General features: G+C 38.3%; 1 protein-coding gene across 3 annotated transcripts in view; it reads left to right on the top strand.

Moving 5' to 3' along the window:
• arhgap5 (Rho GTPase activating protein 5) overlaps nucleotides 1-21,491 on the top strand; it is a 72,023-nt gene extending 50,532 nt beyond the window's left edge. For 2 of the 3 annotated variants that reach the window (XM_043697896.1, XM_043697897.1), the window contains 3 exons: nucleotides 8,328-8,459; nucleotides 15,757-15,862; nucleotides 20,165-21,491. In XM_043697896.1, coding sequence (XP_043553831.1) covers nucleotides 8,328-8,459; nucleotides 15,757-15,862; nucleotides 20,165-20,471 — 545 coding nt within the window. In that variant the 3' untranslated portion in view covers nucleotides 20,472-21,491. Of the gene's footprint in view, nucleotides 1-8,327; nucleotides 8,460-15,756; nucleotides 15,863-16,234; nucleotides 17,394-20,164 lie in introns of those variants that run through there. The other variant, XM_043697898.1, reaches the window with a different exon arrangement.
• The last annotated feature ends 2,008 nt before the right edge of the window (nucleotides 21,492-23,499 follow it).

Genomic DNA, 23,499 nt, shown 5'->3' with positions numbered 1-23,499 from the left:
CTCGCCCCTCTCTCTCGCTCGCCCCTCTCTCTCGCTCGCCCCCTCTCTCGCTCGCCCCCCTCTCTCGCTCGCCCCCCTCTCTCGCTCGCCCCCCTCTCTCGCTGCCCACCCTCGCCTTCCCACCCTCGCAATAGAGAGAAGGTAAGATATAAAAGAGACCTAAGGGGCAACCTTTTCACGCAGAGGGTGGTATGTGTATGCAATGAGCTGCCAGAGGAAGTGGTGGAGGCGAGTACAATTGCAACATTTAAAAGGCATCTGGATGGATCTATGAATAAGAGGGGTTTAGAGAGATATGGGCCAGATGCTGGCAAATGGGACTAGATTAGGTTGGGTTATCTGGTTGCATGGACGAGTCCGACCAAAGGGTCTATTTTGTGCTTTACATATCTGTAACTGACTCCATGTCTTTGTGTATTTGCACCATAAGTAGATTAATTTTCTATCAGTTTCTGCAGTCATCTGGACTTTCAAAATGTGGAAACAGCTCCTTCATATCTGGCTGCTTGCACAGTTCACTCCATAGTAGCTGTATCTTGAGCTGCCAAATCCCGAAGTTCTAAAATAAATCTGTCTCGACTGATGCTGTTAATTGGGCAAGCTTCTGACATCTAGGATGTAATTGTTAATGTTTACTGCAAGCAATGTTAAACACTCCTCAAAATCAGCTGTTTGTGAAGCTAACAATTAGAAATATGTTGGCCTTCATTGCAAGGAGATTTCAGTACAAGATATAAAGGTGTTTTGTTACGTTCACAGAGGAACCCTGATTATTCGGCATGTGATTATCCAAATTTCAGATTATCTCAACAAGATCGTAAGGTCCCAGTGCTCGGATAAACTGTGTCATCTGGCATTCGATTATCTGAAAATACTCCCCGCTTATGGTGTTCAAACAATCGAGATTCCTCTTTATATAAAACATTGGTGAGACCTCACTGGGGGTATTTGTGATGTTTTGCATTTGTTCTCTCAGGACGAAGGTGGTTGCAATAGAGTGCAGTAGGGATTTGCCAATCAAATCCTCACAATGATAGATAGAATATTCTCGAGTTCTCATGGAATAGAATCACTGCAGTGTGGAAACAGGCCATTTAGCCCAAGAAGTCTGTACTGACCATCTAAAGAGTTACCCATCCAATCTCATTCCCCTACCCTATTCTCTACATTCTCCTGACTAATGCACCTAACCTCACACTCCTGAACACTATGGACAATATAGCATGGCCAATTCACATAACCTGTACAACTTTGGACTGTGGGAAGAAACCCATGCAGACTCTGAGAGAATATGCAAACTCCACACAGACGGTCGCCCAAGACTGGAATCGAACCTGGGCTCCTGGCGCTGTGAGGCAACAGTGCTAACCACTAAGTCACCATGCTGCCATAATAAGATTTCATCCTCTTGAAATTTTTTGCAAAAGTTTTGCAGGGCATGATAGGATAGATAGGATGTTTCACCTGGCTGCTCAAATCTGAGCATGCATTTCAGAACAAGGGTCAGGACATTTAAGACTGAGATGAGAAGGAATTTCTTCACTTGGGGTGGTGAATCTTTTGAATTCTTTACTAGGAAGCTGTGAAAGCTCAACCACTAGTAATATTCAAGGTAGAAATTAATAGATTTCTGGATATTGATGATATAGGGGGATATGGTGATAGTGAGGAAAAATGGCACAGCAGTAGATTATCAGCTATAATCTGTTTGAATAATGTAGCCTGCTTGTCTGGATGAATTGCCTCCTTTTACTCCTATATCCTATATTCCCATGTGAATTAAAATAATTGAAGGATATGGGGAAAAGGTTAGGTGGCAGATCAGCCATGATCTCATTGAATGATGAAGCGGATTGGCATGGTGAAATGGCCTCCTCTTGTACTTGTGTTTATAATCATGATTGCTCATTGTTACCTCAAACTTTCACAGAATAGTGTCAGGTTATGTATCTTCAGCTCACCGTTGTTCAGAAGGCACATGTTGATAATTTATAGATAATCCCAATAAACATATTCTAAGAATGCGCTTTTGTCTTGCAGAGATCTCAAAATTTGAGAACTTTGCTAAGTAGCACAAAATAGCCTTCATTTCTGCTTAAACACGGTTACTTTGCATGTTGGCCAGTTATTGCTGTGCACGTGTCAAGAGTATGTTTGATAAGTCAGGACTGCATATGTGTCAAGAAATGTTTCAATACTGCATTTCGTGCTGATATTTGTTGTAAATATTGTTCTCTGTAAGATTGTGTAATTATTTCTATTTATTTAACATTTTATTTGACGCTTATTGAAAGTTGTGCATCCGGCCTACTGCAGTGTGTGATTTGTGTAAAATCAATGCTAATAATGTCTAAAGGACGTCTATTTCAACTCTGTAGTCCACTAAGAGGGAAGCCAATAATTTAGAGGTTAAACTTAAGGTGTTCAATTGCCTTGAGCAAGATAATCGTGTGTTTGTTAACTGGGAAGTTCATGAGTTTTGCTGAATCTACTGAGAATACTATTAGGAAAAGTTAAATTAAGATGAATATCAACAATCAAAGTATATCTCTGATAACTCCCTTGTGTACAACATCTGCAGCTATGCTGTGAGGAAACGAGAGCACTTTGAATTGATAATCAATGCCAGTGGTGAATTTCATTAAGCACAGTTATGAATTTGGGGAAAGCTTGGAATCTCTTTGAATCGTTCGATGTGAAGGAGGGTGAAGCAACTTCAAATGGAACTTTTAAAACAGCTTGAAGTTAGGGAGAGAGTACATTGTGACTCTATGCATATCTTGCAATTTCAAGGTTATTATTGATGAGAGAAGATATTTCCCTCACTGAGTCTTCAGCATTGGCAAGGCAAAATGTGAATCAAGGGGTCACAGTTTAAAAATAAGGGGGCACCCATGTAAAACAAAATGCAGACTGAATGACCACTTTGTTCAACACCTCCTACCTATCCATAGGAATTGCCTCTGATCTTCCAGTTGCTACTCGTTTCACTTTGCTCCCATGATAGCACTTCGGTCCTGGGCCTGCTACAGTGCCCAGTAAAACAAACCTCATTTTCCACTTAGCCATATGACAGCCTCTGCGACTCAATGTTGAGTTCCCTTTTGCCTTCATTTTTCATCTATCACCTTTCCTTGGCTGTATCTTACTTGTTTTGTGTTACAGATATACAAACAAGGAGCAAGAGTAGGCCACTTAACCCTTTGAGTCTGCTCAGCTATTAAATAAGAGCATAGTTGATCTGATTTTGACATCAGCTCCACATTGCTGCGTATAATCTTTCATCCCCTTGGTACTGTAGAATCTATCTACCTCTGCCTTAAATATATCCTGGTCAAAGGGCAGCACAGTGTCTCAGTGGTTTGCACTGCTGCCTCACAGCGCCAGGGTCCCAGGTTCAATTCCCGCCTCAGGCAACTGTGTGGAGATTGCACATTCTCCCCATGTCTGCATGGATTTTCTCCGGGTACTCCTGTTTCCTCCCACAGTCACAAAGATGTGCAGGTTAGATGAATTGGCCATGCTAAATTGCCCGTAGTGTTAGGTGCACTAGTCAGGGTGGGTTGCTCTTCGGAAGGTCGGGGTGGACTTGTTGGGTCGAGGGGCCTGTTTCCACACTGTAGGGAATGTTAAAAAAACGTTTCCTCAGGATTTTGTATGTAGAAGTTAGCTTTCTGGTTATTTTTATAACGAGCGTGTCCTACATCTTCTGAAGCATTGCAATGGAAAACAAGCTGTACACACTTCATGTGCAGGGGCACCCTAATAAGGGTCCTTGAGTGCAAGATGATTTGCACTCATCTATTAAATGCTTCATTTTCTGACTTTGGCAGCTTTAATCACAATTTTGAGCATAATTCTGCCCATTTTCACTTCAATCCAAAGATTCCAGGTCGTACAGATTTGATAGGCCGAAAGGCCTTTTCTGTATTGTATGTTTCTATAGTTCTTTGATCTTTCAGACTTTCAGGCCCAAATCAGAAGTCCAAAGTGGGTAGATCCCAGAAGGATCCATGTCTTACTGTAAAAAGACAAGGAAAGGACTGCTTTAGAATATGAGGAATGAATGGCACTGAACATAGTGCAGTTGTCAACAAACATTCCCATTTTTGAACTTAAGATAGAGGAAAGGTCATAGATAAAGCAGCTGAAGATTGTTGGGCCTAGGACAGTACCTGGAACTCGGGTAATTGATTTCCAATAATAAGGAGAATGTGTTGGGTGTCTTGAAAAACATGAAAGTAGATAGATAACCAGGCCTGATGGGATTTATTCCAAGATACAGAAGGATGGAAGAGAGGAGATTAGAGGCCTTGACAGAGATCATTTTGTCCTCTTTAGCTGCAGGTCAGGTCCCTGGTGAAGCCAATGTTTTTCTTTTGTTTAAGGGAGACAAGGAAATTCCAAGAAATCATAGACCAGTTAGCCTTGAACCAGAGTTAGGGAAATTTTTGGAGAAGTTTCTGAGACAGGATTTACTTGCACTTAGAAATGAACTGACTTATTAGGATGGTCAGCATGGCTTTATGCGGGGGGGAAGGGGGAATGTTGTCTCACAAAGATGATTGATGAGGGTAGATCAGTGGATGTTGTCTACATCGCCTTCGCTAAAGCATTTGACAAGGTGCCTCATGATTAAAAGATTAAGTTACATGGGATCCACGGTGAGTTGACAAATTGGCTTGATTTTAAAAGACAGGGTGTTTGTGGAGGGGGTGTTTTTCTGACTGGAGGTCTGTGACCTGTGGTGTTCAGCTAGTATCAGTGCTGGGATCTCAGTTTGTAATATATATAAATGATTTGGGTGAAAATATAGATGGTCTATTTAGTAAGTTTGCAGATGGCATAAAAATTGGGAGAGTTGTGGATTGTGGTGGAATTTGTCAGATGATATGCCATGATTTACGTTTGGAAAGTTGGTCTGCAAGTCCAAAGTGAAATAGGAAGGGTTTAGAGGAATATGGCCCAAATGCTGGCAAATGGAGCTAGATTTATTTAGAAAATCTGGTTGGCATGGATAAGTTGGACCCAAGGGTCTGTTTCTGTGTTCTGCAACTCTATGACTCTATGATTTACATTTGGAAAGTTGAGCTGCAAGTCCACAGTTACCTGAAATTGGCAATACAAGTGGATAAGGTGCTTGCCTTCATTAGTTGGGGCATTGAATATAAAAGTTGACAAGTCATGTTAAAGCTGTATAAGACTTCAGGCCACATTTGGCACATTTCTGGTCACCATACTATAGGAATGATGTGGAGACTTTGGATTGGGTGTAAAAGAATTTTACCAGGATGTTGCCTTGATTGGAGTGTATTACCTATGAGGAGAAATTGGACCAACTTGGAATGTTTTCACTAGAGGTGAGGGCTGACCTGATAAAAATACATAATTTTATGAGAAGTATGGACAGGGTGGATAGTTGGAGTCTTTTTCCCAAGATTGAAATATCAAATACTGGGGGACATACATTAAAGATATTCTTAGAAAAGTTTAAAGGAGATAAGCGAAGAAAGTTTTTTTTTAACCCAGGATGGTAGATGCCTGGAATGTACTGCTGGGAAGGTGAACGAGGCAGATATGATAGCAACTTCGAAAAGCATGTACAGGCAGATGGGATCAGTTTAGAATGGCATCATGGTTGGCACAGACATTGTGGTCCGAAGGACCTGTTCCTGTGCTATACTGTTCTGTTTTCAATGTTCCAATTAAGTTGTTTCTGACTCTCCTAAACTCTGTCTCGACTTTTCTCAAAAGGCAATCCATTCACTCGAGATATTGATCGAGTAAATCTTCTCTGAACTGACTCCAATGCTTTAACATCCTTCTATAAATGCGGTGACCAATACTGTACACAGCACTCCTGATGTGGTCTCACCAAAGCCCTGGATTACTGAAACATAATATCCTGAGTCTTGCATTCAATCCCCCCTCACAGGAAACCATAACTTTCTGATAGCTTTCCTGATTTCTTGTTGTACTTGCATACTGACCTTCTGTGACTCTGCATCTCAAACCTCTGCATCCACTCACCAATTAGATAATGTGCTTTTTTAATTCTTTCTCGAAAAATCATAATCTCCTACATTGTACTCCATTTTCCAGATCTTTGCCCACTCATTTAACCTATGTACATGTCTTTAAGGCTGCTTATATCTTCTTCTCATTTTCCTATCTATCTTTGTGTCATTAGCAAACTTAACTGCTTTACCTTCAATCTTTTCATCAATATAATTTATATAAATTGTAAAAGAGTTGACACCCCAACACTGAACCCTGTGACATCCACACACCATGTGTGATATCCTGCGAGCCTGAAAAGACCCATTTATTCCTCCTGTTTTCTTTTACCAAGCTAATCTTCTATCCATGCCATGATATTACCACCAGTAGGATGAGGTTTCATTTTCCACAATAATCTTTGATGTGGCGCTTTATCGACTGCCTTCTAGAAATCTAAGTATAATACTTCAGTTGGTTTCCCTTGATTTACAGTACACATTACTTCAGAAAACTCCAATAATTAGTTAAACATGATTTCACTTTGAAAAGACCATGTTGGTTCTGCCTCATTACATTGAAAATATATATAACTGCCCTGTTATAACGACTTTAATAACAGAGTAAAATAGTAGTTTATTGTCACTTGTATTTTGTAACAAAAAAATGTGAAAAGTGTTTAAGTTGCTGTAACACAGCACCTATTGCACCTTTTTAATAACAGAAGGCATTGATTAGAGAAACTCTTATTTTTAAAATGAAGAGAAAATTCATCTTAATTCAATTCACCGCTCAGTGAAAAAACAATTTCGATCCAGCTATAAATCAAGATGTGATCACTTCATGTTAGGCATATTATCTGAGGAGGTTATTAGCCCAACATGATTTGTATTTTGGTTCAGTTTCAACATCATAGTGAGTCTTGACTTGAACTGTAATATTGTTTTGCCAAAACCAATGCAATATATCATGAAGAGCAGGAGAATTCCTGGCTTTCAGTTGATATTTCCAAAGTTGATTAACTGGCCACTGATCAAATTGCTCTTTGTGATCCCTTTCTTTGTGTCGAAGACCTCCTATGCTACAAAATATTATTTCTTTGTTTACAAGACACTTTGCACCCTGATGATTGTGCGCTTGTCAGGTAGTGCAGTTCAGTAATTCTTTGAGATATCTCGATGAGTGCGAATAAATTTGAAGAATTTCAAAAAAAGTAATTTTAAAATTAAAATAAAATCATAAAGACTTGCGGCACTGAAGGATGCCATTTGGTCTATCTCATGTGGACAAAAAAAACTATCTGGCTTCATCCCACTTCTTGACTCTTAGCCTTATCACAACTCAAGCACATAACCAAACATTGTTTCAATGAAAAGAGAGTTTCTGTTTCGACCATCTTTCATACATTGAGTTCCAGATCCCAAACAGTTATCTTTTTAATTGGAAAATATTTCTCCTCAATTTACCTCTAATCCTCTTACTAATTCAAATCTATCATCCCTCTCTGCAAAGAAACATTTGTTCTTTGCAATCGGTTCTATTTGGATCACTTGAAATTCTGTAAACTTCAATCTCCGACTAGTCTATTCTTCTAAAGAAAACAATCTCAGCCTTTCCAATCTTTCCTCAACTAAAATTCTAAGAGGACAATTGGATTTATAAATTTACTTCCACAATCTTTGATGTTGCAATGTGTTTCTCAACCAATTAACTGTGGTTTTTAAAAGAAGTGCGATCACTGTTGTCATGTAAAAAGTGCAATAACTAATTTGCACACAGAATGGTCCCACAAATAGCAATGAAGTAATGATCAGAGTTATTCTATTTGTGCTATTTGGTTGAATGATAGATCTTAGTTAGGAACTAAGAAAAATTGCCAGGTCCTCTTCAATGAGTATCTTGTGATCCATTACATCAACTTATGAGCACAGATGGAGTTTGTTGTCATGTTTTGTCACAAAGATGGGGGACATTTTTGTCCATTAACTAATGATACTCTAACTATATTTATTCCGAAGTCAATGTAGCAACCTTAAAGCATTCTTATTTACCTTGCTGTTTTCATTAAAATTTCTTAGCACTTTGTATAAATATTTTTAAATTTAATTATTTTGCTTGGATCTTACGTCAATGGTAGTTTCTCATGAAAATAATGGAAAGTGAGTTTTGTGCCTTTTAGATTTTAATGGTATGATATAATTGCAAGGAGTTTGATATGATATTTGTCGGAGCAAGCGAAAGTTGTTTGCATTTATTTCCTTTGTGAAGCTCCCCATTGTAATGAAAGAAATCCATTTTATATATTTATATTAATTAATTTTGTATTTTAGATCACAACATTGATCTTGTGGCGATGGATGTGACTGTTAATGCAGTGGCAGGAGCTCTGAAGGCTTTCTTTTCTGATCTACCCGATCCACTTATTCCCTACAACCTACATTCAGAGCTATTGGAAGCAGCTAGTAAGTCGCATGAGTTTTTTTCTTTAATAAGTAAACGCTACTGATCTTAAGGATATTTATGGGCATGTTCCACAATGTTTGTTTACATTTGTGATATTTCAAACATTCATTTTTGAAGATTAATTTGACATTGAATAAAATGTAAAGAAAGCTTATTTTGAGCGTTAATCTGGTAATATTGAATACTTGTGCTGAGTATTTATGCAAATGCTGTTTAGTTGAATTATAGATATTAGGAAGTAGGAAAAATCCCAAGGGGGAGAAAAAGAAGAAAAATGGTGTAACTTTCATCTCTGCACCCCACCTACCTGCTGCCTTGTTGCTTGGAGGTGTAAATTGAGTATGTTTCATGCTCCACTTTAATGAGTACCTGAAGAGACATGAGTGTTGCATTTCTAAAATCACCTTATTCATCTGTGGGAAGATTTGAGATTGTGTATTGGTTCTTTCCTCCTTGACAACTAAGAATGTTTGAATAAAAAGGGTCTCAAATTGTCACAAATGGCTCAGAATGTTGGAAAATACACTTGCCAGAAGAAATAAACTTCCATTCCACAAGTCGAGAAGAAACAACTGAAAGCAAAATACGGCGGATGTTGGAATAAGAACAGAAATTGCTGGAGAATCTCAGTAGGCCCAGCAGCATCAGTGAAGGGTGAAACAGAATTAAGCCAAAATGGAGGACAGTGTTCATGCCCCAAAGACTGTAAAGTCTCTGAGCAGGAAATGAGGTGTTTCTCCAGCTTGCGTCAAGGTCCTAGAATGGAAATGTTAACATGAAAGCAAGATGATTTACTGATGACAAGGAACTGAAAGGTCAGGGTCATTCGTACTGGCAGATCAAAGGGGTTTTTCAATGTGGCCACTTAGACTTTGTGTTATCTTGTCATTGTATAGGAGGCCATATTGTGAGCTGAAAATACAAAAGGCTACGTGGAAAGAAGTACAAGTAAACCAATTCGTCATCGTTAAGGTGCATTTTGAACCTTGGACAGTGACGAGGCAGGGGGAGAAGTCCAAATATTCCACCTTCTTGTAATTGCATGGGCACATACAATGGGGTGGTAAATTTCCGTAAGAATCGGAATTTGAAATCTTTCTGATCTTTTACATCAAGTCCACACTTTCCAATTTCTTGCCCACAGCTGTTGCCTTCTCACCATGCATGTACAATCTCTCTACAAGTTCATCTTCCATCAAGGTGGTCTGAAGGCTGTCTGTTTTTTCCTTGAATGCAAACCTGAGCAAGTGTTCATTCGCCAGCAGTCTTGTTTGCCTCGCTGAGTTCTTCTCTACTTCAAACAACTTCTGTTTTGACTTAATCTTACCATCTCCAGATTCAAGTTGTGATGATGAATACCTGCATGGTTCCCAGTTATGCCTGTCTATTTGTGGACTTTATGAAAAGTTTCTTGTTCCAGACATCCTTGGTTTCCTCTCAACACTTTCTCTGGTGCATTGATTATATCATTGATGCTGCTTCTAACTCTCATCCAGAATTGGAAAAAATCATCAGTTTTGCTTCCAGTTTCCATTCTTTTGTCACCTTCACGCAGTTGTATCCCTGATTATTCTCTAGCCTTCCTCACATTCACTGTTTCTACATCTGTGTTATGTCTGTCCACAATATACACGACAAACCTACCAACTTACACAGTTACCTTGACTATATTTCCTCACAACCTACTTCCTGCAAGGATTCCATTCCAACATCCCAGTTTCTCAATCTCTGCTGCATCTGTTCTGATGATCCTGTCATCCACAGAGGTACCTCTGACCAATTCTACATTTTCTCCAACCGAGCAATTTCTCCTACCAAGTTGACAGAGACTTCAGCTGTGTGCAATGACGCTGATCATCCATTTGCTTGTCATTTCAATAAACTATTTTGATCCAATAATAACGTGTCCGTTGTGGGCCTGTTACAGTATTCCAATGAATTCAACAGCATCTGGAAGAATAGCACATCATTTTCTGCTTATGCACTTCCAACTTTCAACACTGAACATTGACTTCCACAACTTCAGAGCAATAACAATAATCTCCATTTGGATTGCCCCCTCATTGTTTTGGGTTTGGACTCAACAGAGTTGACCTATTTTCTCCTCTTCAGACCTACCATTCACACTGATTTTACATCTTTCCTTTGTCACCATTGACAGTACCTTTGTCTTTTGCTCCTGGCACCCTCACCCTTTTCTACTCATTCATCCTCCCCCTTTCTCTACTGCATAAATTTCATCTGTTTTCAGCCCGCTTCAGTTCCAAAGAGGAGTCTGGATTTGTTGCGTTAACTCTGGTAAGAAAGTGAGTGGTGCACAAATTGAGAACAGAAAAAGAAATTAGGAAATTTCTGTGTTCTTTTGTTGCAATTCTCTCAACGACTGATTTTAAAAAAAATTAAACTTGCTGTTTTGCATTATCATCTTTGTTGATATTTCATAATTGGTTCGCTTTTCAAAATACTTGGAAAGAATATTCTGCAGTTGAAACATACAAAGAATAAATAACTAACTTGGTATTGGGGGAATGTGGAATCAGAATTGTTAACTCTGAAGAAGCCCTTCCAGCTTATCATGCTTTTGGCACTGCAACTGGGAAATGCACCCAGTGATGCTCCCCTGAATTCACCCACATTCCTGAATATTCTACCTTTTCAGATAACTTTCAATTAAATGCTTCAATTATGCATGAATGATGTGGATGAAGGAACTGAGGGCATTGTAACTAAGTTTGATAATGACGAGAAAGTGAGGACTACAGATGCTGGAGAGTCAGAGTTGATAAAGCATGGTGCTGGAAAAAAACCTCCACAGTTAAGGCAGCATCCAAGGCGCAAGAGAGTTGACGTTTCGGGAATAACACTTCTTCAAGACCCTTGAGCCTTGAAGAAGGGTTATACCTGAAACGCCTACTCTCTTGCTCCTCAGATGCTATCTGACCTGCTGTACTTTTACCAGCACCAAGTTTTAGCAGGTTGGTTGATGACGCAAAGATAGGCTGAAGGAAAGGCAGGGTTGAGGAAGTGGACAGGCTGCAGAGAGATTTGGACAGGCTAGGACAGTAGGCAGAAAAATGGCAGATGGGATATAACGTGGAAGTTGAGTTATACACTTTGGTAAGAAGAATAGAGGCGTGGACTATTTTATAAATGGGGAAAGGCTTTCGAAATCTGTAACACAAAGGGATTTGGGAGTCCTAGTTCAGGATTCTCTTAAGGTTAACATGCAGGTTCAATTGGCAGTTAGGGAGGCAAATGTAATGTTAGCATTTGTTTCAGGAGGGCTCGAATATAAAAGCAGAAATGTAGTGTTGAGGCTGTATAAGGTCCTGGTCAGATCACACTTGGAATGTTGTGAGCTGTTTTGGACTCCCTTTCTAAGTAAGGATATGCTGGCCTTCAAGGGATTCCACAATAACTTTAGAAGAATGATTCTTGGGATGAAGGTCATGTCATACAAGGAGCAGTTGAGAACTCTGGGTCTGTATTCAGTGGAGTTTAGAAGGATGATGGGTTTCTGATCAAATCTTACAGAAATACTGAGAAGCCAGATAAAGTGGATATAGAGATGTTTCCAACAGTAGGAGAGACTAGAACCTCAGGGTACAGCTTCAGAGTAAAGGGATGAACTTTCCAAACTGAGATGGAGGAATTCTCTTAGCTGGAGTGTGGTGAATTTGTGGACCTCATTGCACCAGGAGGCTGTGGAGGCTAAATCACTGAGTGTATTTAAGGTAGGTTCTTGACTAATAAGGGGATCAAGGGTTACGGTGAGAATACAGGAGAACAGGGTTGAGAAACATAATAGCCTAATTAAATGGTTGAGCAGACTCGATGGGCTGAATGGCCTGATTCTGAACCTATATCTTGCGGTCTTGTGATTGCATCTCTGAAAATGGATTCCAGATCTTGACCACTAAGTGAACAAGTTTCTCTTCGTGTTTCCATTTTTTGTTTTGTCAATTATGTTAAATCTGTTTCCTCTCATATCCGATCCTTCCACCATTGGGAACATATTTTGTAACTGCAGTTTCCGGATCTTTCATGATTGTGAATATCTTCATCAATTCTCCTTTCAATTTTACTTTCTCCAAAGAAAACAGCCACACTCTCCCATTTATTTATGTGACATGTTCATTGACCCTGAAATTTTGCATTGATTTAATTTGGTATGCTGCCTTTGATGCCTTCTTATCTTTGTTAAAATATGTCCAGGGTGTGCACAACACTCTAGTTGAGGCTGAACTGATGTATTATACTTATTGACCATAACCTCCATGATCTTGTAATCTATGCCTGTATTAATAAAATATAGGATTTTAAAAATTATTATTACTAGTGTTATAAGACAGGGATAGCAAGCCAGACCAAATCTGTTCCATTAACTTTGGATTCATAAACACATGAAATGAAAACATTCAGTGATCCTTGAAATTGCGCAAATGTTCCTAACCAGACTTTATAAATAACTGATCTTAGTTTATGACTTAAAAGTTAACAATTTATTATTGTTATTAATGTAACTTTAGCAGAACATGGATGAACTACAAGGCAATCTGATTAATATTATGATCTAAACCCAATCTTCTTTCGTTACGAAACTCACTAGCACCAACAGAAAGACAGATTGACGCAGTTAAGGGATAATATTTTTAAAAAATAAAAGAATCCTAAGTTGTCAGTTCGATAACCATTTCACTGATGAGCACCAAGCCTTCATGAAATCTGATGGACTGTATTACAGCTATGTAGGATTGTATTTTGCTTGAATTGCGAAGTTACTGGTCACCACAAATAATTTCAGCAGACCTCCTGAGACTTTTCCTTATTTCTAATGGCCTGGAGTTTTTGTCTCTGAACTTTCAACAAGTCAATAACTCAAGAATAACTAGAGAGAGCAAAAACTGAAACAATCCTATAGCTTCCAAAGCAACACTGTCTCCTTCCCAAAATATTCACTCAAAAGCTGGTTCACCCTTTGGTTTCTGTCTTACAACATTTTCTGGGGCTCACTGGCAGGTACTGTTCCTCCCACTGATGAACCAATTCAGCATTCAACCAGCTGCCAGTCGCTGAGCATAACAGTTTCTCTGCTGGTTTGCCTAAAGTCGTCTTAGAGTATTAATTAATTTGCTTTATCTTCCCAGGCCAATTCCTGACAGTAATCGTTAGTATTTTGTTCTCTTCTCTTAAACAAGCTGCTGTTCAATTCTCAACTGCAATCCAGAGTGCCAAACCAAAAATGAGCAAAATAAAAGAAAAATAATGATGGCCTCAACATTAATGTTTTGTGGCAGTACCACTGTGCTAAATGGCTCCATAAATATCCTCATTGTCAGTGATTCCTCAGAAAACAGTGCAGTTATTGAAATGTTCAAGGCAGAGTTAGGTGCTGATAGATAGGACAGACAAACAAATGGAGTTGTGACCCCAGCACAATTAGCCATCTTGTTAAATGGCAGAGCAGTCTCAGAGGGCTGAATGACTAATCTTGCTCAAAAGTTCTGTTCCAAAATTAACAGGAATGGATGATACACCTCTGCCTTCTGCTGATGTCCCTTGTATTATGGATGGCAGACTTCAGCTAGTACAGTGCTGTCAGCAGTGTCAAGAAAAACTCAAAGCATTGGATAATGCAAAGGCGAAAAGCTCCTGACAACATTCCAACAATAGTAATAAAGATGTATACTTCACAATTAGATGTGCCCTAACCAAGCTATTCCAGTATATGTGCAACACTGGAATATACCTGGCAGTGTGGAAAATTGCCCAGGAATGTCCTGTCAAGAAAAAAAAGACCAAGCCATTCCAAACAATGCAGCCCACTTGATTGGCATCCCCTCCTCGACCTTCACAATTCACTCCATCCTCTACCAACACACAGTGATGGCATGTGTGTACGATCTACACCTAGGTCCAGTTGCTCTCAGTGCTCCCTGAGGTCTAGTAAGACTTCTGACAACTTTACTTTATTATCTACATTGAATTTCATCTGCTCATTCTCTGCCCATTTCACCAACTGACCTGTCCTTTCAATCCTTACAGTTCACAATGCTTCCAAATTTTGTTTCTTCAAAAAGTTTTGTAAGGATACATTGTATGCCAACATCTAGATTTGACACCTGTACTATTAAAAATCATCATGATATCTGTATTTAGCTTTTATACACAATCTTGCTAGAACTGCTTGGGAGGATTAAAACTAGTAAGGTGGGGGGGGGGGGGGGGGGATCCAGGGAGATAGTGAGGAAAGAGATCGATGTGAGACGGGTACAACTGACAACAGAAATGAGTCAAACAGTCAGGGCAGGCAGGGACAAGGTAGGACTAATAAATTAAACTGCATTTATTTCAATGCAAGGGGCCTAACAGGGAAGGCCGATGAACTCAGGGCATGTTTAGGAACTTGGGACTGGGATATCATAGCATATCACAGAAATATGGCTCAGGGATGGGCAGGACTGGCTGCTTAATGTTCCAGGATACAAATGCTACAGCAAGGATAGAAAGGAAGGCAAGAGAGGAGGGGGAGTGGCATTTTTGATTAGGGATAGCATTACAGCTGTGCTGAGGGAGGGTGTTTACGGAAATATATCCAGGGACTGAGGTATATTGGGTGGAACTGAGAAATAAGAAAGGGATGATCACCTTATTGGGATTGTATTTTAGACCCCCCCCAATAGTCAGAGGGAAATTGAGAAACAAATTTGTAAGGAGATCTCAGCTATCTGTAAGAATAATAGGATAGTTATGGTAAGGGATTTTAAATTTCCAAACATAGACTGGGATTGCCATAGTGTTAAAGGTTTAGATGAGGAGGAATTTGTTAAGTGTGTACAAGCCAATTTTCTGATTCAGTATGTGGATGTACCTACTAGAGAAGGTGCAAACCTTGACCTATTCTTGGGAAATAAAGCAGGGCAGGTGACTGAGGTGTCAGTGGGGGAGCACTTTGGGGCCAGCAGCCATAATTCTATTTGTTTTAAAATAATGATGGAAAAGGATAGACCAGATCTAAAAGTTGAAGTTCTAAAGGCCAATTTTGTACCGTCATTATGCTTTTTCTTCTATTTCCACTGAATATGTAAATTCTTTTAGTACTTGAAGAATGACTTGTTCGACCAACAAAGACACCTTACAAAGCAAGGAATTGCAGGGCGAGCTGGTTATGTGTTCATTTCACCTATACTGCCAAATGTTTATCTCCTAAGGTTTGATCTTGGAACTATGAAAGTTTTTGCCAAAATAAATTGATAATAAAGGAGAAAAAAGTAAAACTTTTTTTTTCTCTTGCAGGACTGACAGACAGGACAGAAAAGCTGAATGCTCTCAAGGAATTGTTGAAGAAGTTTCCTGCAGTAAACTATGAAGTTTTCAAATACATTATTACCCATTTAAACAGGTAGGTCAAAAGCTTATCTGGTCACTGAAAAATTAGATCAAAGAGGCAAAGTTCCTTTAATATGTAGAATACAAACCAAAGACGCTCGACTCAGGTGAAGATGACAAGTAAGCATTGCTGGTAGTGTTTGAAGGAAGAGATTTCAGTCTGCAGGAATTTGTCCTCATAAGGATGCAATGAATATGCAATTTTTCAGATTGGGCTGAAACTTGTGAATTTGGTTGCCTTATCTTTTGGAGTACATGACTGGATTTTGCTGTCAACAATGAAATGATGTTTGCATAACTTAACTCAATCAGCTCTAATTGTTTTAACTGAAGTAATACTTGAGTAAAATAGAGTTGTGAAAGAAGAGAAATCTATTGATATCAGCAGATAACGCCGAGTCCGAATCTCTCTCAACAAGATGACACAATGGATGCCACACTACAAAATGACATCTTCAAAATGCAAGTTTCTTTTCAGACATAAGATTATCAGAGCTTTCCCATCAATCAATTGTTGCAAAAATGTTTGAGCACTTAACTCCCCAAAGGAATTCTCCAAAGCCCCATGTTATTTTAAATTCTCACATAGCCCAAATTTTCACCGCAAGAACCTTTTCGAAACCTTAAACCTAATTAATTATAAAACAGACTGCTTAGAATACCCCTTTAATTTGAATGAATATGATGTTTATACAGCAGAAATTGGATAATCCCTGCAAAGTACTTAACACCGTTGTAATAAACATGTTGCCTTCATGCTCATTGTAATGAGTTACATGGAAGAAGCATTAGATTCTTCCAAATATACAACAGTAGGTTCACAGACCATTTAAGACAATTTTCCTCTTTTTTTATTCTTGGCACCACTGGCAAGGCAGGTTTTATAACCAATGTCTAGATGCCCTTGGGAAGGTAATAATGAGCCACTTTGATAAACCACTGCAGTCCCTTAGAAGGTGGCGCTTTACTCCTTTTCGCTAGGCAGTTACCAGATATTGCCCCAGTGGTAAAGTACACGTTTCCAAGTCGGCAAGGTCAATTTGTGGTGGTGATTTCATGCGTCCCCTGTCCTTGTCTAGGTGGTAGCAGTCACTATATTGAAAGAAGCTGCTAAACTAGCTTTGGCAAGTTGCTGCAATGCATTATGTAGATGCGACACTGAAGGTGCTTTACTAGTGGGAGAAGCAGTTGGAGATGGTTGATAGTGTTCTAGTCAATGATAAGCTCAATGTCATCAAAGTTGCCATCATATTTTGAACTTTTTAATTCATTCATGGAATGTGGGTATCGATGGTTCAGCCAGCATTTATAATCCATCCCTAATTGAGGGCAGTTAAGAGTCAACATATTATGTGTCTGCAGTCACTCATTGGCCAGACTCGGTAGGAAATGCTTATTTTCTTCCATAAAGGACACTAATGAATCGGGTTGGGATTTGAATGCTTGTCCCCAGAGCCTTGTCTGGTGATCTTGGTTACTAGGAGAAAGTGAGGTCTGCAGATGCTGGAGATCAAAGTTGAAACTTTATTGCTGGAACAGCACAGCAGGTCAGGCAGCATCCAGGGAACAGGAGATTCGACGTTTCGGGCACAGGCCCTTCTTCAGGAATCCTGAAGAAGGGCCTGTGCCCGAAACATCGAATCTCCTGTTCCCTGGATGCTGCCTGATCTTGGTTACTAGGTCCAGTGACACCACTATGCCTCCCCTAAATTGTTGTTGCAATGGTATTCGTCCATCACATTCCTGACTTGTACCTTATAGGAAAAAAAAACATGGATAAGTTTGGAGGTGAGACATTTGATGTAGAATATCCAACCTCTGATCTGTTACTGTGTCAGTATTTATATTAAGTTCCTGGCCAGTGTTAGTGAGGGATTTGATGATGAAAGTATTAGGAATGTCACAGGAAGGTGGGAGTTGGACTGTCTTGTTGGAGAGGCCATTGTTTGGAAGTTTCGAGCTTGTCATTTATCATGATTGAAAGTTGTATGGATTTTGCTAAATATTCCATTACATTTTTCAGTCTCTGAGGAGTTCTGAATGAAAATAACACCGCATAATCATGAGTAAGCAGTCCTACTTCAGATAGAGGAAAGTTTATTGAAAGGCCAGTTGAAGATCTTTGGTCCTATTACATTACTGTAGTGATGTCTTGGGGCTTGCCTTTTAAGGGCTGGTCTCTGTCAGCATTGAGATATTGCTTAGTTGATTGCTTAATTGTTCACCGCCATTCAATCTTTGGTCGGAAAAGCAGTATCCAAGATTTAGAACAGCGAATAACAGCCCTGTTTATCCCTGGCAGTTGATGACCCTCAGATCTCTTTGTGCACAGTTTATACCCAATAAGACAAAATGTTATTTCTTTCTTAGAGACTAGGCATGGATAAGAGTGTAAATACTCATGAATTATTTGTGGACAATTCCATTTCTTAGAAAAAGCAGCTTAAAATAGTGAACTGGGGCATTTCAGGTATGCAAAATAAAAAGGGACGAATGTAAGAAGTTGAATGCACCAACTTCCCAGCAATAAATGTGACTGCAATGAAGTAGATTAAATCATGTATTCATGTATTTTTGGAAAAAGGGAATGAGTATCGACAGGTCAGTAGTTTGTTTCCTCCAGGCATTTGAATTGTATGTTACCTTTCCATTTTAAGAGGAGCTGGTCTTTAACCCTGAGTATGAATGGAAGGTACTGAGTTTGACAGTTGTCTTTTACAAGTTATGTTGTGCAATCCAAAAACAAAATTTGGAGAAAGCTTTTGGTAGTCTTGCTGATGTGTTTTGCATTGTCTAATGCTGATTTTATTGTATTCATAATTTTATCAGCACGTCTTGCTTGATAATGCAATGTTTTTGTGATTCATTATACAGTTATATTTCAGTTTAGGTTTTTCATAAAAGCATAGATGGTTCCAGTACAGAATGAGACTATTTGCTTATCTATGGCAGCCTTTCTAAAAACTGATATACATCCCCTACTTTTTTACCATAGTTGTACAATTTCTTTTTGTTTTTGGCTTTGTATACAGTTCCCTTTTGGACCCCACAATTGCATTTTCTCCACACATTCTCAGGTAATGCATTCCAAATCTTAAACATTATCTTCAAAAAAAAAGTTCTTCATGTGAACTTTTGTTCTGCTATTCACGTAAAGTGGGGTCATGGTGCTTGATCCTCCTAACATTGAAACTAGTTTCTCGATTAAATCCACATGTCTCCTCTTAATTTTTTTTTAAGATGACTGAACCTCCCTGATTCCTGAAATCATTCATGTAATTATTTTTTTCTCTGTAACCAGACATCCTTCCTAAAGTGAGAATTCTTACAATACTCCATTTGAGGCTGAGCAAGTATTTTATGAAGGATCATTATAATTTACTTGCTTTCGTACTTGTCACTAATATGGGGTCCTGTATACCTTATTAACTGCATTTTCGATCTGGTCTACCAGTGTCAATGATTTGTACACTTGTACTTCCAAGTCCCTGATGTTAGCTTCATCTTTAAAATTATCCCCTCAGCCGCCTTAAAACACATCACTTTGCACTTCACTACATTAAATTTCATATAATGGTGTCAACTAACTCCACCAGCTTGTTTGTTGCTCTTGTCATTAACAATCACCCTCAATGTCCATTGTTCCTCCCAGGTTTTTGTCATCTGCAAATTTTGAAGTTGTTCCCTGTATACCCAAACCAAGGTCATTTATAAATTAAGAAAACCTCCTCCAATCTGGAAACAACTGTTAACCATCATAATTTCATTCCGTGGGTTTCAGTTTTGCTCGCACTTATTATATGGTTATATATGCTGCTATTATATGGCACTTAATCAAATGCTTGTCTAAAATTACTAGAAAAAAATTGAAGGAACAAATAATTGACATTTATATGTCAAGTACAGTATATGTATCCAAATATGTACCAAATAAGCTGTGAGCATTATTTTATCCTTGATTGAGTATACCTCTGACCAGGTTGTTTCTCCCAAAATGTTACGATAAACACTATTAACTGACTGTCTTGAACATATGTGTTAAAAAATTTGAAACTATGCTTTCTGTGTTAATAAATATGAAATCTATAATTAATTATCAACAATATTTAATTCTGTACTGGAAGGTTGTAAACCTTTAATGTTTGCTGTATTTTATTTCAGTATAGTGGTCACTTAAAAACTATTTAGTCATCTCAACGAGAACAGGAGGTCTGAGTCTGAACTTTCATGATTAACAACTTTCATGATTAACATTTGTTTTGCTGATACAGTTGTTTTAAAACTAGACCTGATATTTTTGTTGTGCTTTCTGCAGGGTTAGTCAGCAGAGTAAAACAAATCGTATGATAGCAGATAATCTTGCCATTTGTTTTTGGCCTACCTTCCTGAGACCAGATGGCCTGACCAATGCTGCAGTGAATCAGTCTGCAATTGAGACGTTTATTCAGCAATACCAGTTCCTCTTTTATGATGGAGAAATTGTAGAAACAGTCACCCCTCCTGAGGAGCCTTGCACAGGTCAGTTGGTAGAACCATTGTTACCACTGCCGTCGTTGCCACCACCGCCAGCATCTCAACAGTTTCAAACACAGATGCAGACAGATCAGCTTGATATCATATGAGCAAAATAACAAGAGATATCATTATAGAAGCACTAAACTGGGTGTTTGACAGTCCAATTGCTAAAGTTTGGAAGACCTAAAGTGATTATGCATTTGCAAACTATAGTAGCAACATTGCTTTAAGATCAATCTAGCATTCCTTTCTTCACTTACCAAAGGAGACAGTTGTAAGTGTGGATATTAATGGAATTTCTAAAATGACTGTGTATAAAACAAACTGGCTGCAATAAATACATTCCACTTGCTGCATGAAAGAAAAGCATTCTTGACAGTTTCTGTGGATTTTTTTTGTGTGGTTGTTTTCTTCACAAACCTTTTGACAGTTGTGAATAACAGAGTTTATGTATACACTAAATTGTACAAAATGAAGTCAAATATATTTCTCAGCCAACAATATAATATAAAAATATTCCAACTGGATTTGACCTTTTATTTGTGCTGTTTGGGGAGTCATTGTGTTTGTGTCCTTACATATTTGTGTGGGTGGGTAGATGGACGTGCTGTCATTAGCAGCCTCCCAACATTTGCACTGCTTCTGAAAATGTAGTTTTAAGAAAGAAATACCAGGTGTACTGTAAAAGACTTGATGTCTACTGCACCTTCTGTTTACTGGTAATAGAACTGTGGTGATTCTTTTTGTTATTGGAAGAATCCATTTATTTTAATGATCAACAGCACAATAAGGATCAGTTCAAGAGAAAAAAACTGAGCTTAAAATTACCATCATTTTATCCTGTATGTCTTATTGCATTTGTTTCATTTAAAGGATAAAATGTAGACTTTTATAGTATCCTTAATTGTTGAAAAATAATGCATGTGTTTAATTCATGGTTGGTCTTGTACCTTATCCTAATGCATTTTTAGAAATAATTTTCCTCTTTGGAATGAAAGGGGAAAATATTGGGTGTATAGAAAAGTCATTTTTCATATGAGATTGTAAATCTTTCCATAATCTTCAATTATATGGCTTTCACATGTTGTGTTTGCAAAAAAGATGGTGTATTAAATAGCTACAAGTGCTGCTTGTTTCTGTTAACTCATTTTAATGTGACCCTTACAAGTAACCTGTTATGACTTAAATATTGCTAACATAGCAATAAATATTTTGGGTATTGGGAATTACACACAGTTCATGTATAATTTTGTAAAGCTTGTATTCCTGTTACTTCCTGTGGTATTTTGTACTAAAATTTATTTAGAATATTATTTTAGCTTACATTGTTCAAATTATATGTATGTAACAACCTGTTTTAAAAAGAAAACACTTTTTTCAAATCGGTACCCATTTTGCTGTAAAATGATTCTGCTTTAAGTAGAAGATTTGTTAATTTGAGTAAGTGCTGTAAGTTTTCCTGAAAGTTAATGTAAAATAAATTGGTGAGCTGGATGGAATGTAATCAGTATTTGATGGGGAAACTGGCTGTATGAATAGCATCAATTCTACTTTAGTTCTGGAACAGTCAATTAATGTTTGCAACTATTTGCAGATATTATCAGAATACTATTCTTTTCAGAGAATTGTTAATCATTTGAAACACATTCTGCTGCTAGTATATGTTTTGTGTAGGTTTGGGTGCTAGTTGACTATGAAAACAACTCAATTTGCTCAGTGTTGTTCATTGCCTCAGTGGGACTGACGTGAAAACTCTTAAGATACAGCTACAATGTATTATAGTAAATAAATCATTTGAGAAGCAAATCTTAAGAGTTTGTACTCCACTTTCCTTAATAAAATCTTTTTTCTATGAACTGTGGCACTGCTGAAAATGGCATTTTTTTGCATATTGCACCATTCTTCATAAAACATCTAAATTGCACCAAAGAGCATGTATACTGCAGGTGACATTTAACCTTCTTAACCAAAGATCGAGGGTTTTTTTTTTCCTCGATTGATAGATTTATCCAAGTAATAGTGGAACTATTTGTGGTTGTTATAACTTGCTAGTTTAGAAGAGTTTGAATCCTGTATTGAGTGCCTACACGAGCTACTGACCATTATTGGAACAACCTACAGTACTTCATAGCAGAGACATCTACTATTCACTACCTTAAAAAAAACTAAAACTTAGATTGTTTTAAATGTTCAATTTAGGACTTTAAAGATACAATATCAAATTAACATAACGAACTGTACCTTTATATCCTGAGTAGGATTGGCAAGTTTGGTCCCTATAAGGTAAGTTAATTCTGAAATCCGTGCCATTGTTTCTTCTAGAATTGACAATTCTAAGGCACTTCTGGCCCCCCTCATTCTACCATTTACAAACCTGTGGTCACCAAAAACTTGATCCAATGAAGGACAGAGGCAGAAAATCATTAGTTGTTGCTCCTATATCTCTCTCCCTCTCGTGGTCTCTCTCTCTCCTCCCACCCCAACCCCACCTGCAAGTTAAGCAATGCCTTGATTTTAAAGTTCTTGTGCATGTTTTCAAATCCCTCCAATGTCTCAACCATCTATATCTCTCAACTCCTGCAGTATCACGATACTCCAGAAAAGTAAATGAAGTGCTGCAAGTCTAAGATAAAATAGAAAATGTCAGACATAGCCAAATATTTCAGGTTTCTGGCCTTTCATCTGAATTGAGGAAAGAGATCCAACAGATTTTAGATAAAGGTGTGTTGAGTCAGTGTGGTGGGCCTGAAGGAAAGAGGAAAGGCGACTTCTTTGTTAGACTGAAGGCGGCTGCAGAAGCACCCCTCTGTTCCCCTAAATATTGAGTCTCCGACCACTATAGTCCTAACCACCGTTTCCTCCCCACTCTGTGCAGCTGAGAATCCCACAGTGCTTGTGGTGGGAAAGTACTATGGAAACAGGAGGGGCTTTTGAGATGATTGAAGAGTGGGCCATAGTATCCTTTCAGAATGTCAAAATAATGTGACAGAATCCTATGAGATATCTGCACTTCTCCAGCAGCACACCAATTTGAATAGTTCCATTATTGATTGGTAAACAGAGTTCTGAAATGCCCTTCCCAAATCTCTGTCCCTCACTTTCTAGTTTAAGTTGTTCCTTCAAATTTATCTCTTT

The sequence above is a fragment of the Chiloscyllium plagiosum genome, chromosome 10, assembly GCF_004010195.1.
Source record: "Chiloscyllium plagiosum isolate BGI_BamShark_2017 chromosome 10, ASM401019v2, whole genome shotgun sequence".
In the NCBI taxonomy this organism is placed as follows: domain Eukaryota; kingdom Metazoa; phylum Chordata; class Chondrichthyes; order Orectolobiformes; family Hemiscylliidae; genus Chiloscyllium; species Chiloscyllium plagiosum.
This window is presented reverse-complemented; position numbering and strand designations above follow the sequence as displayed.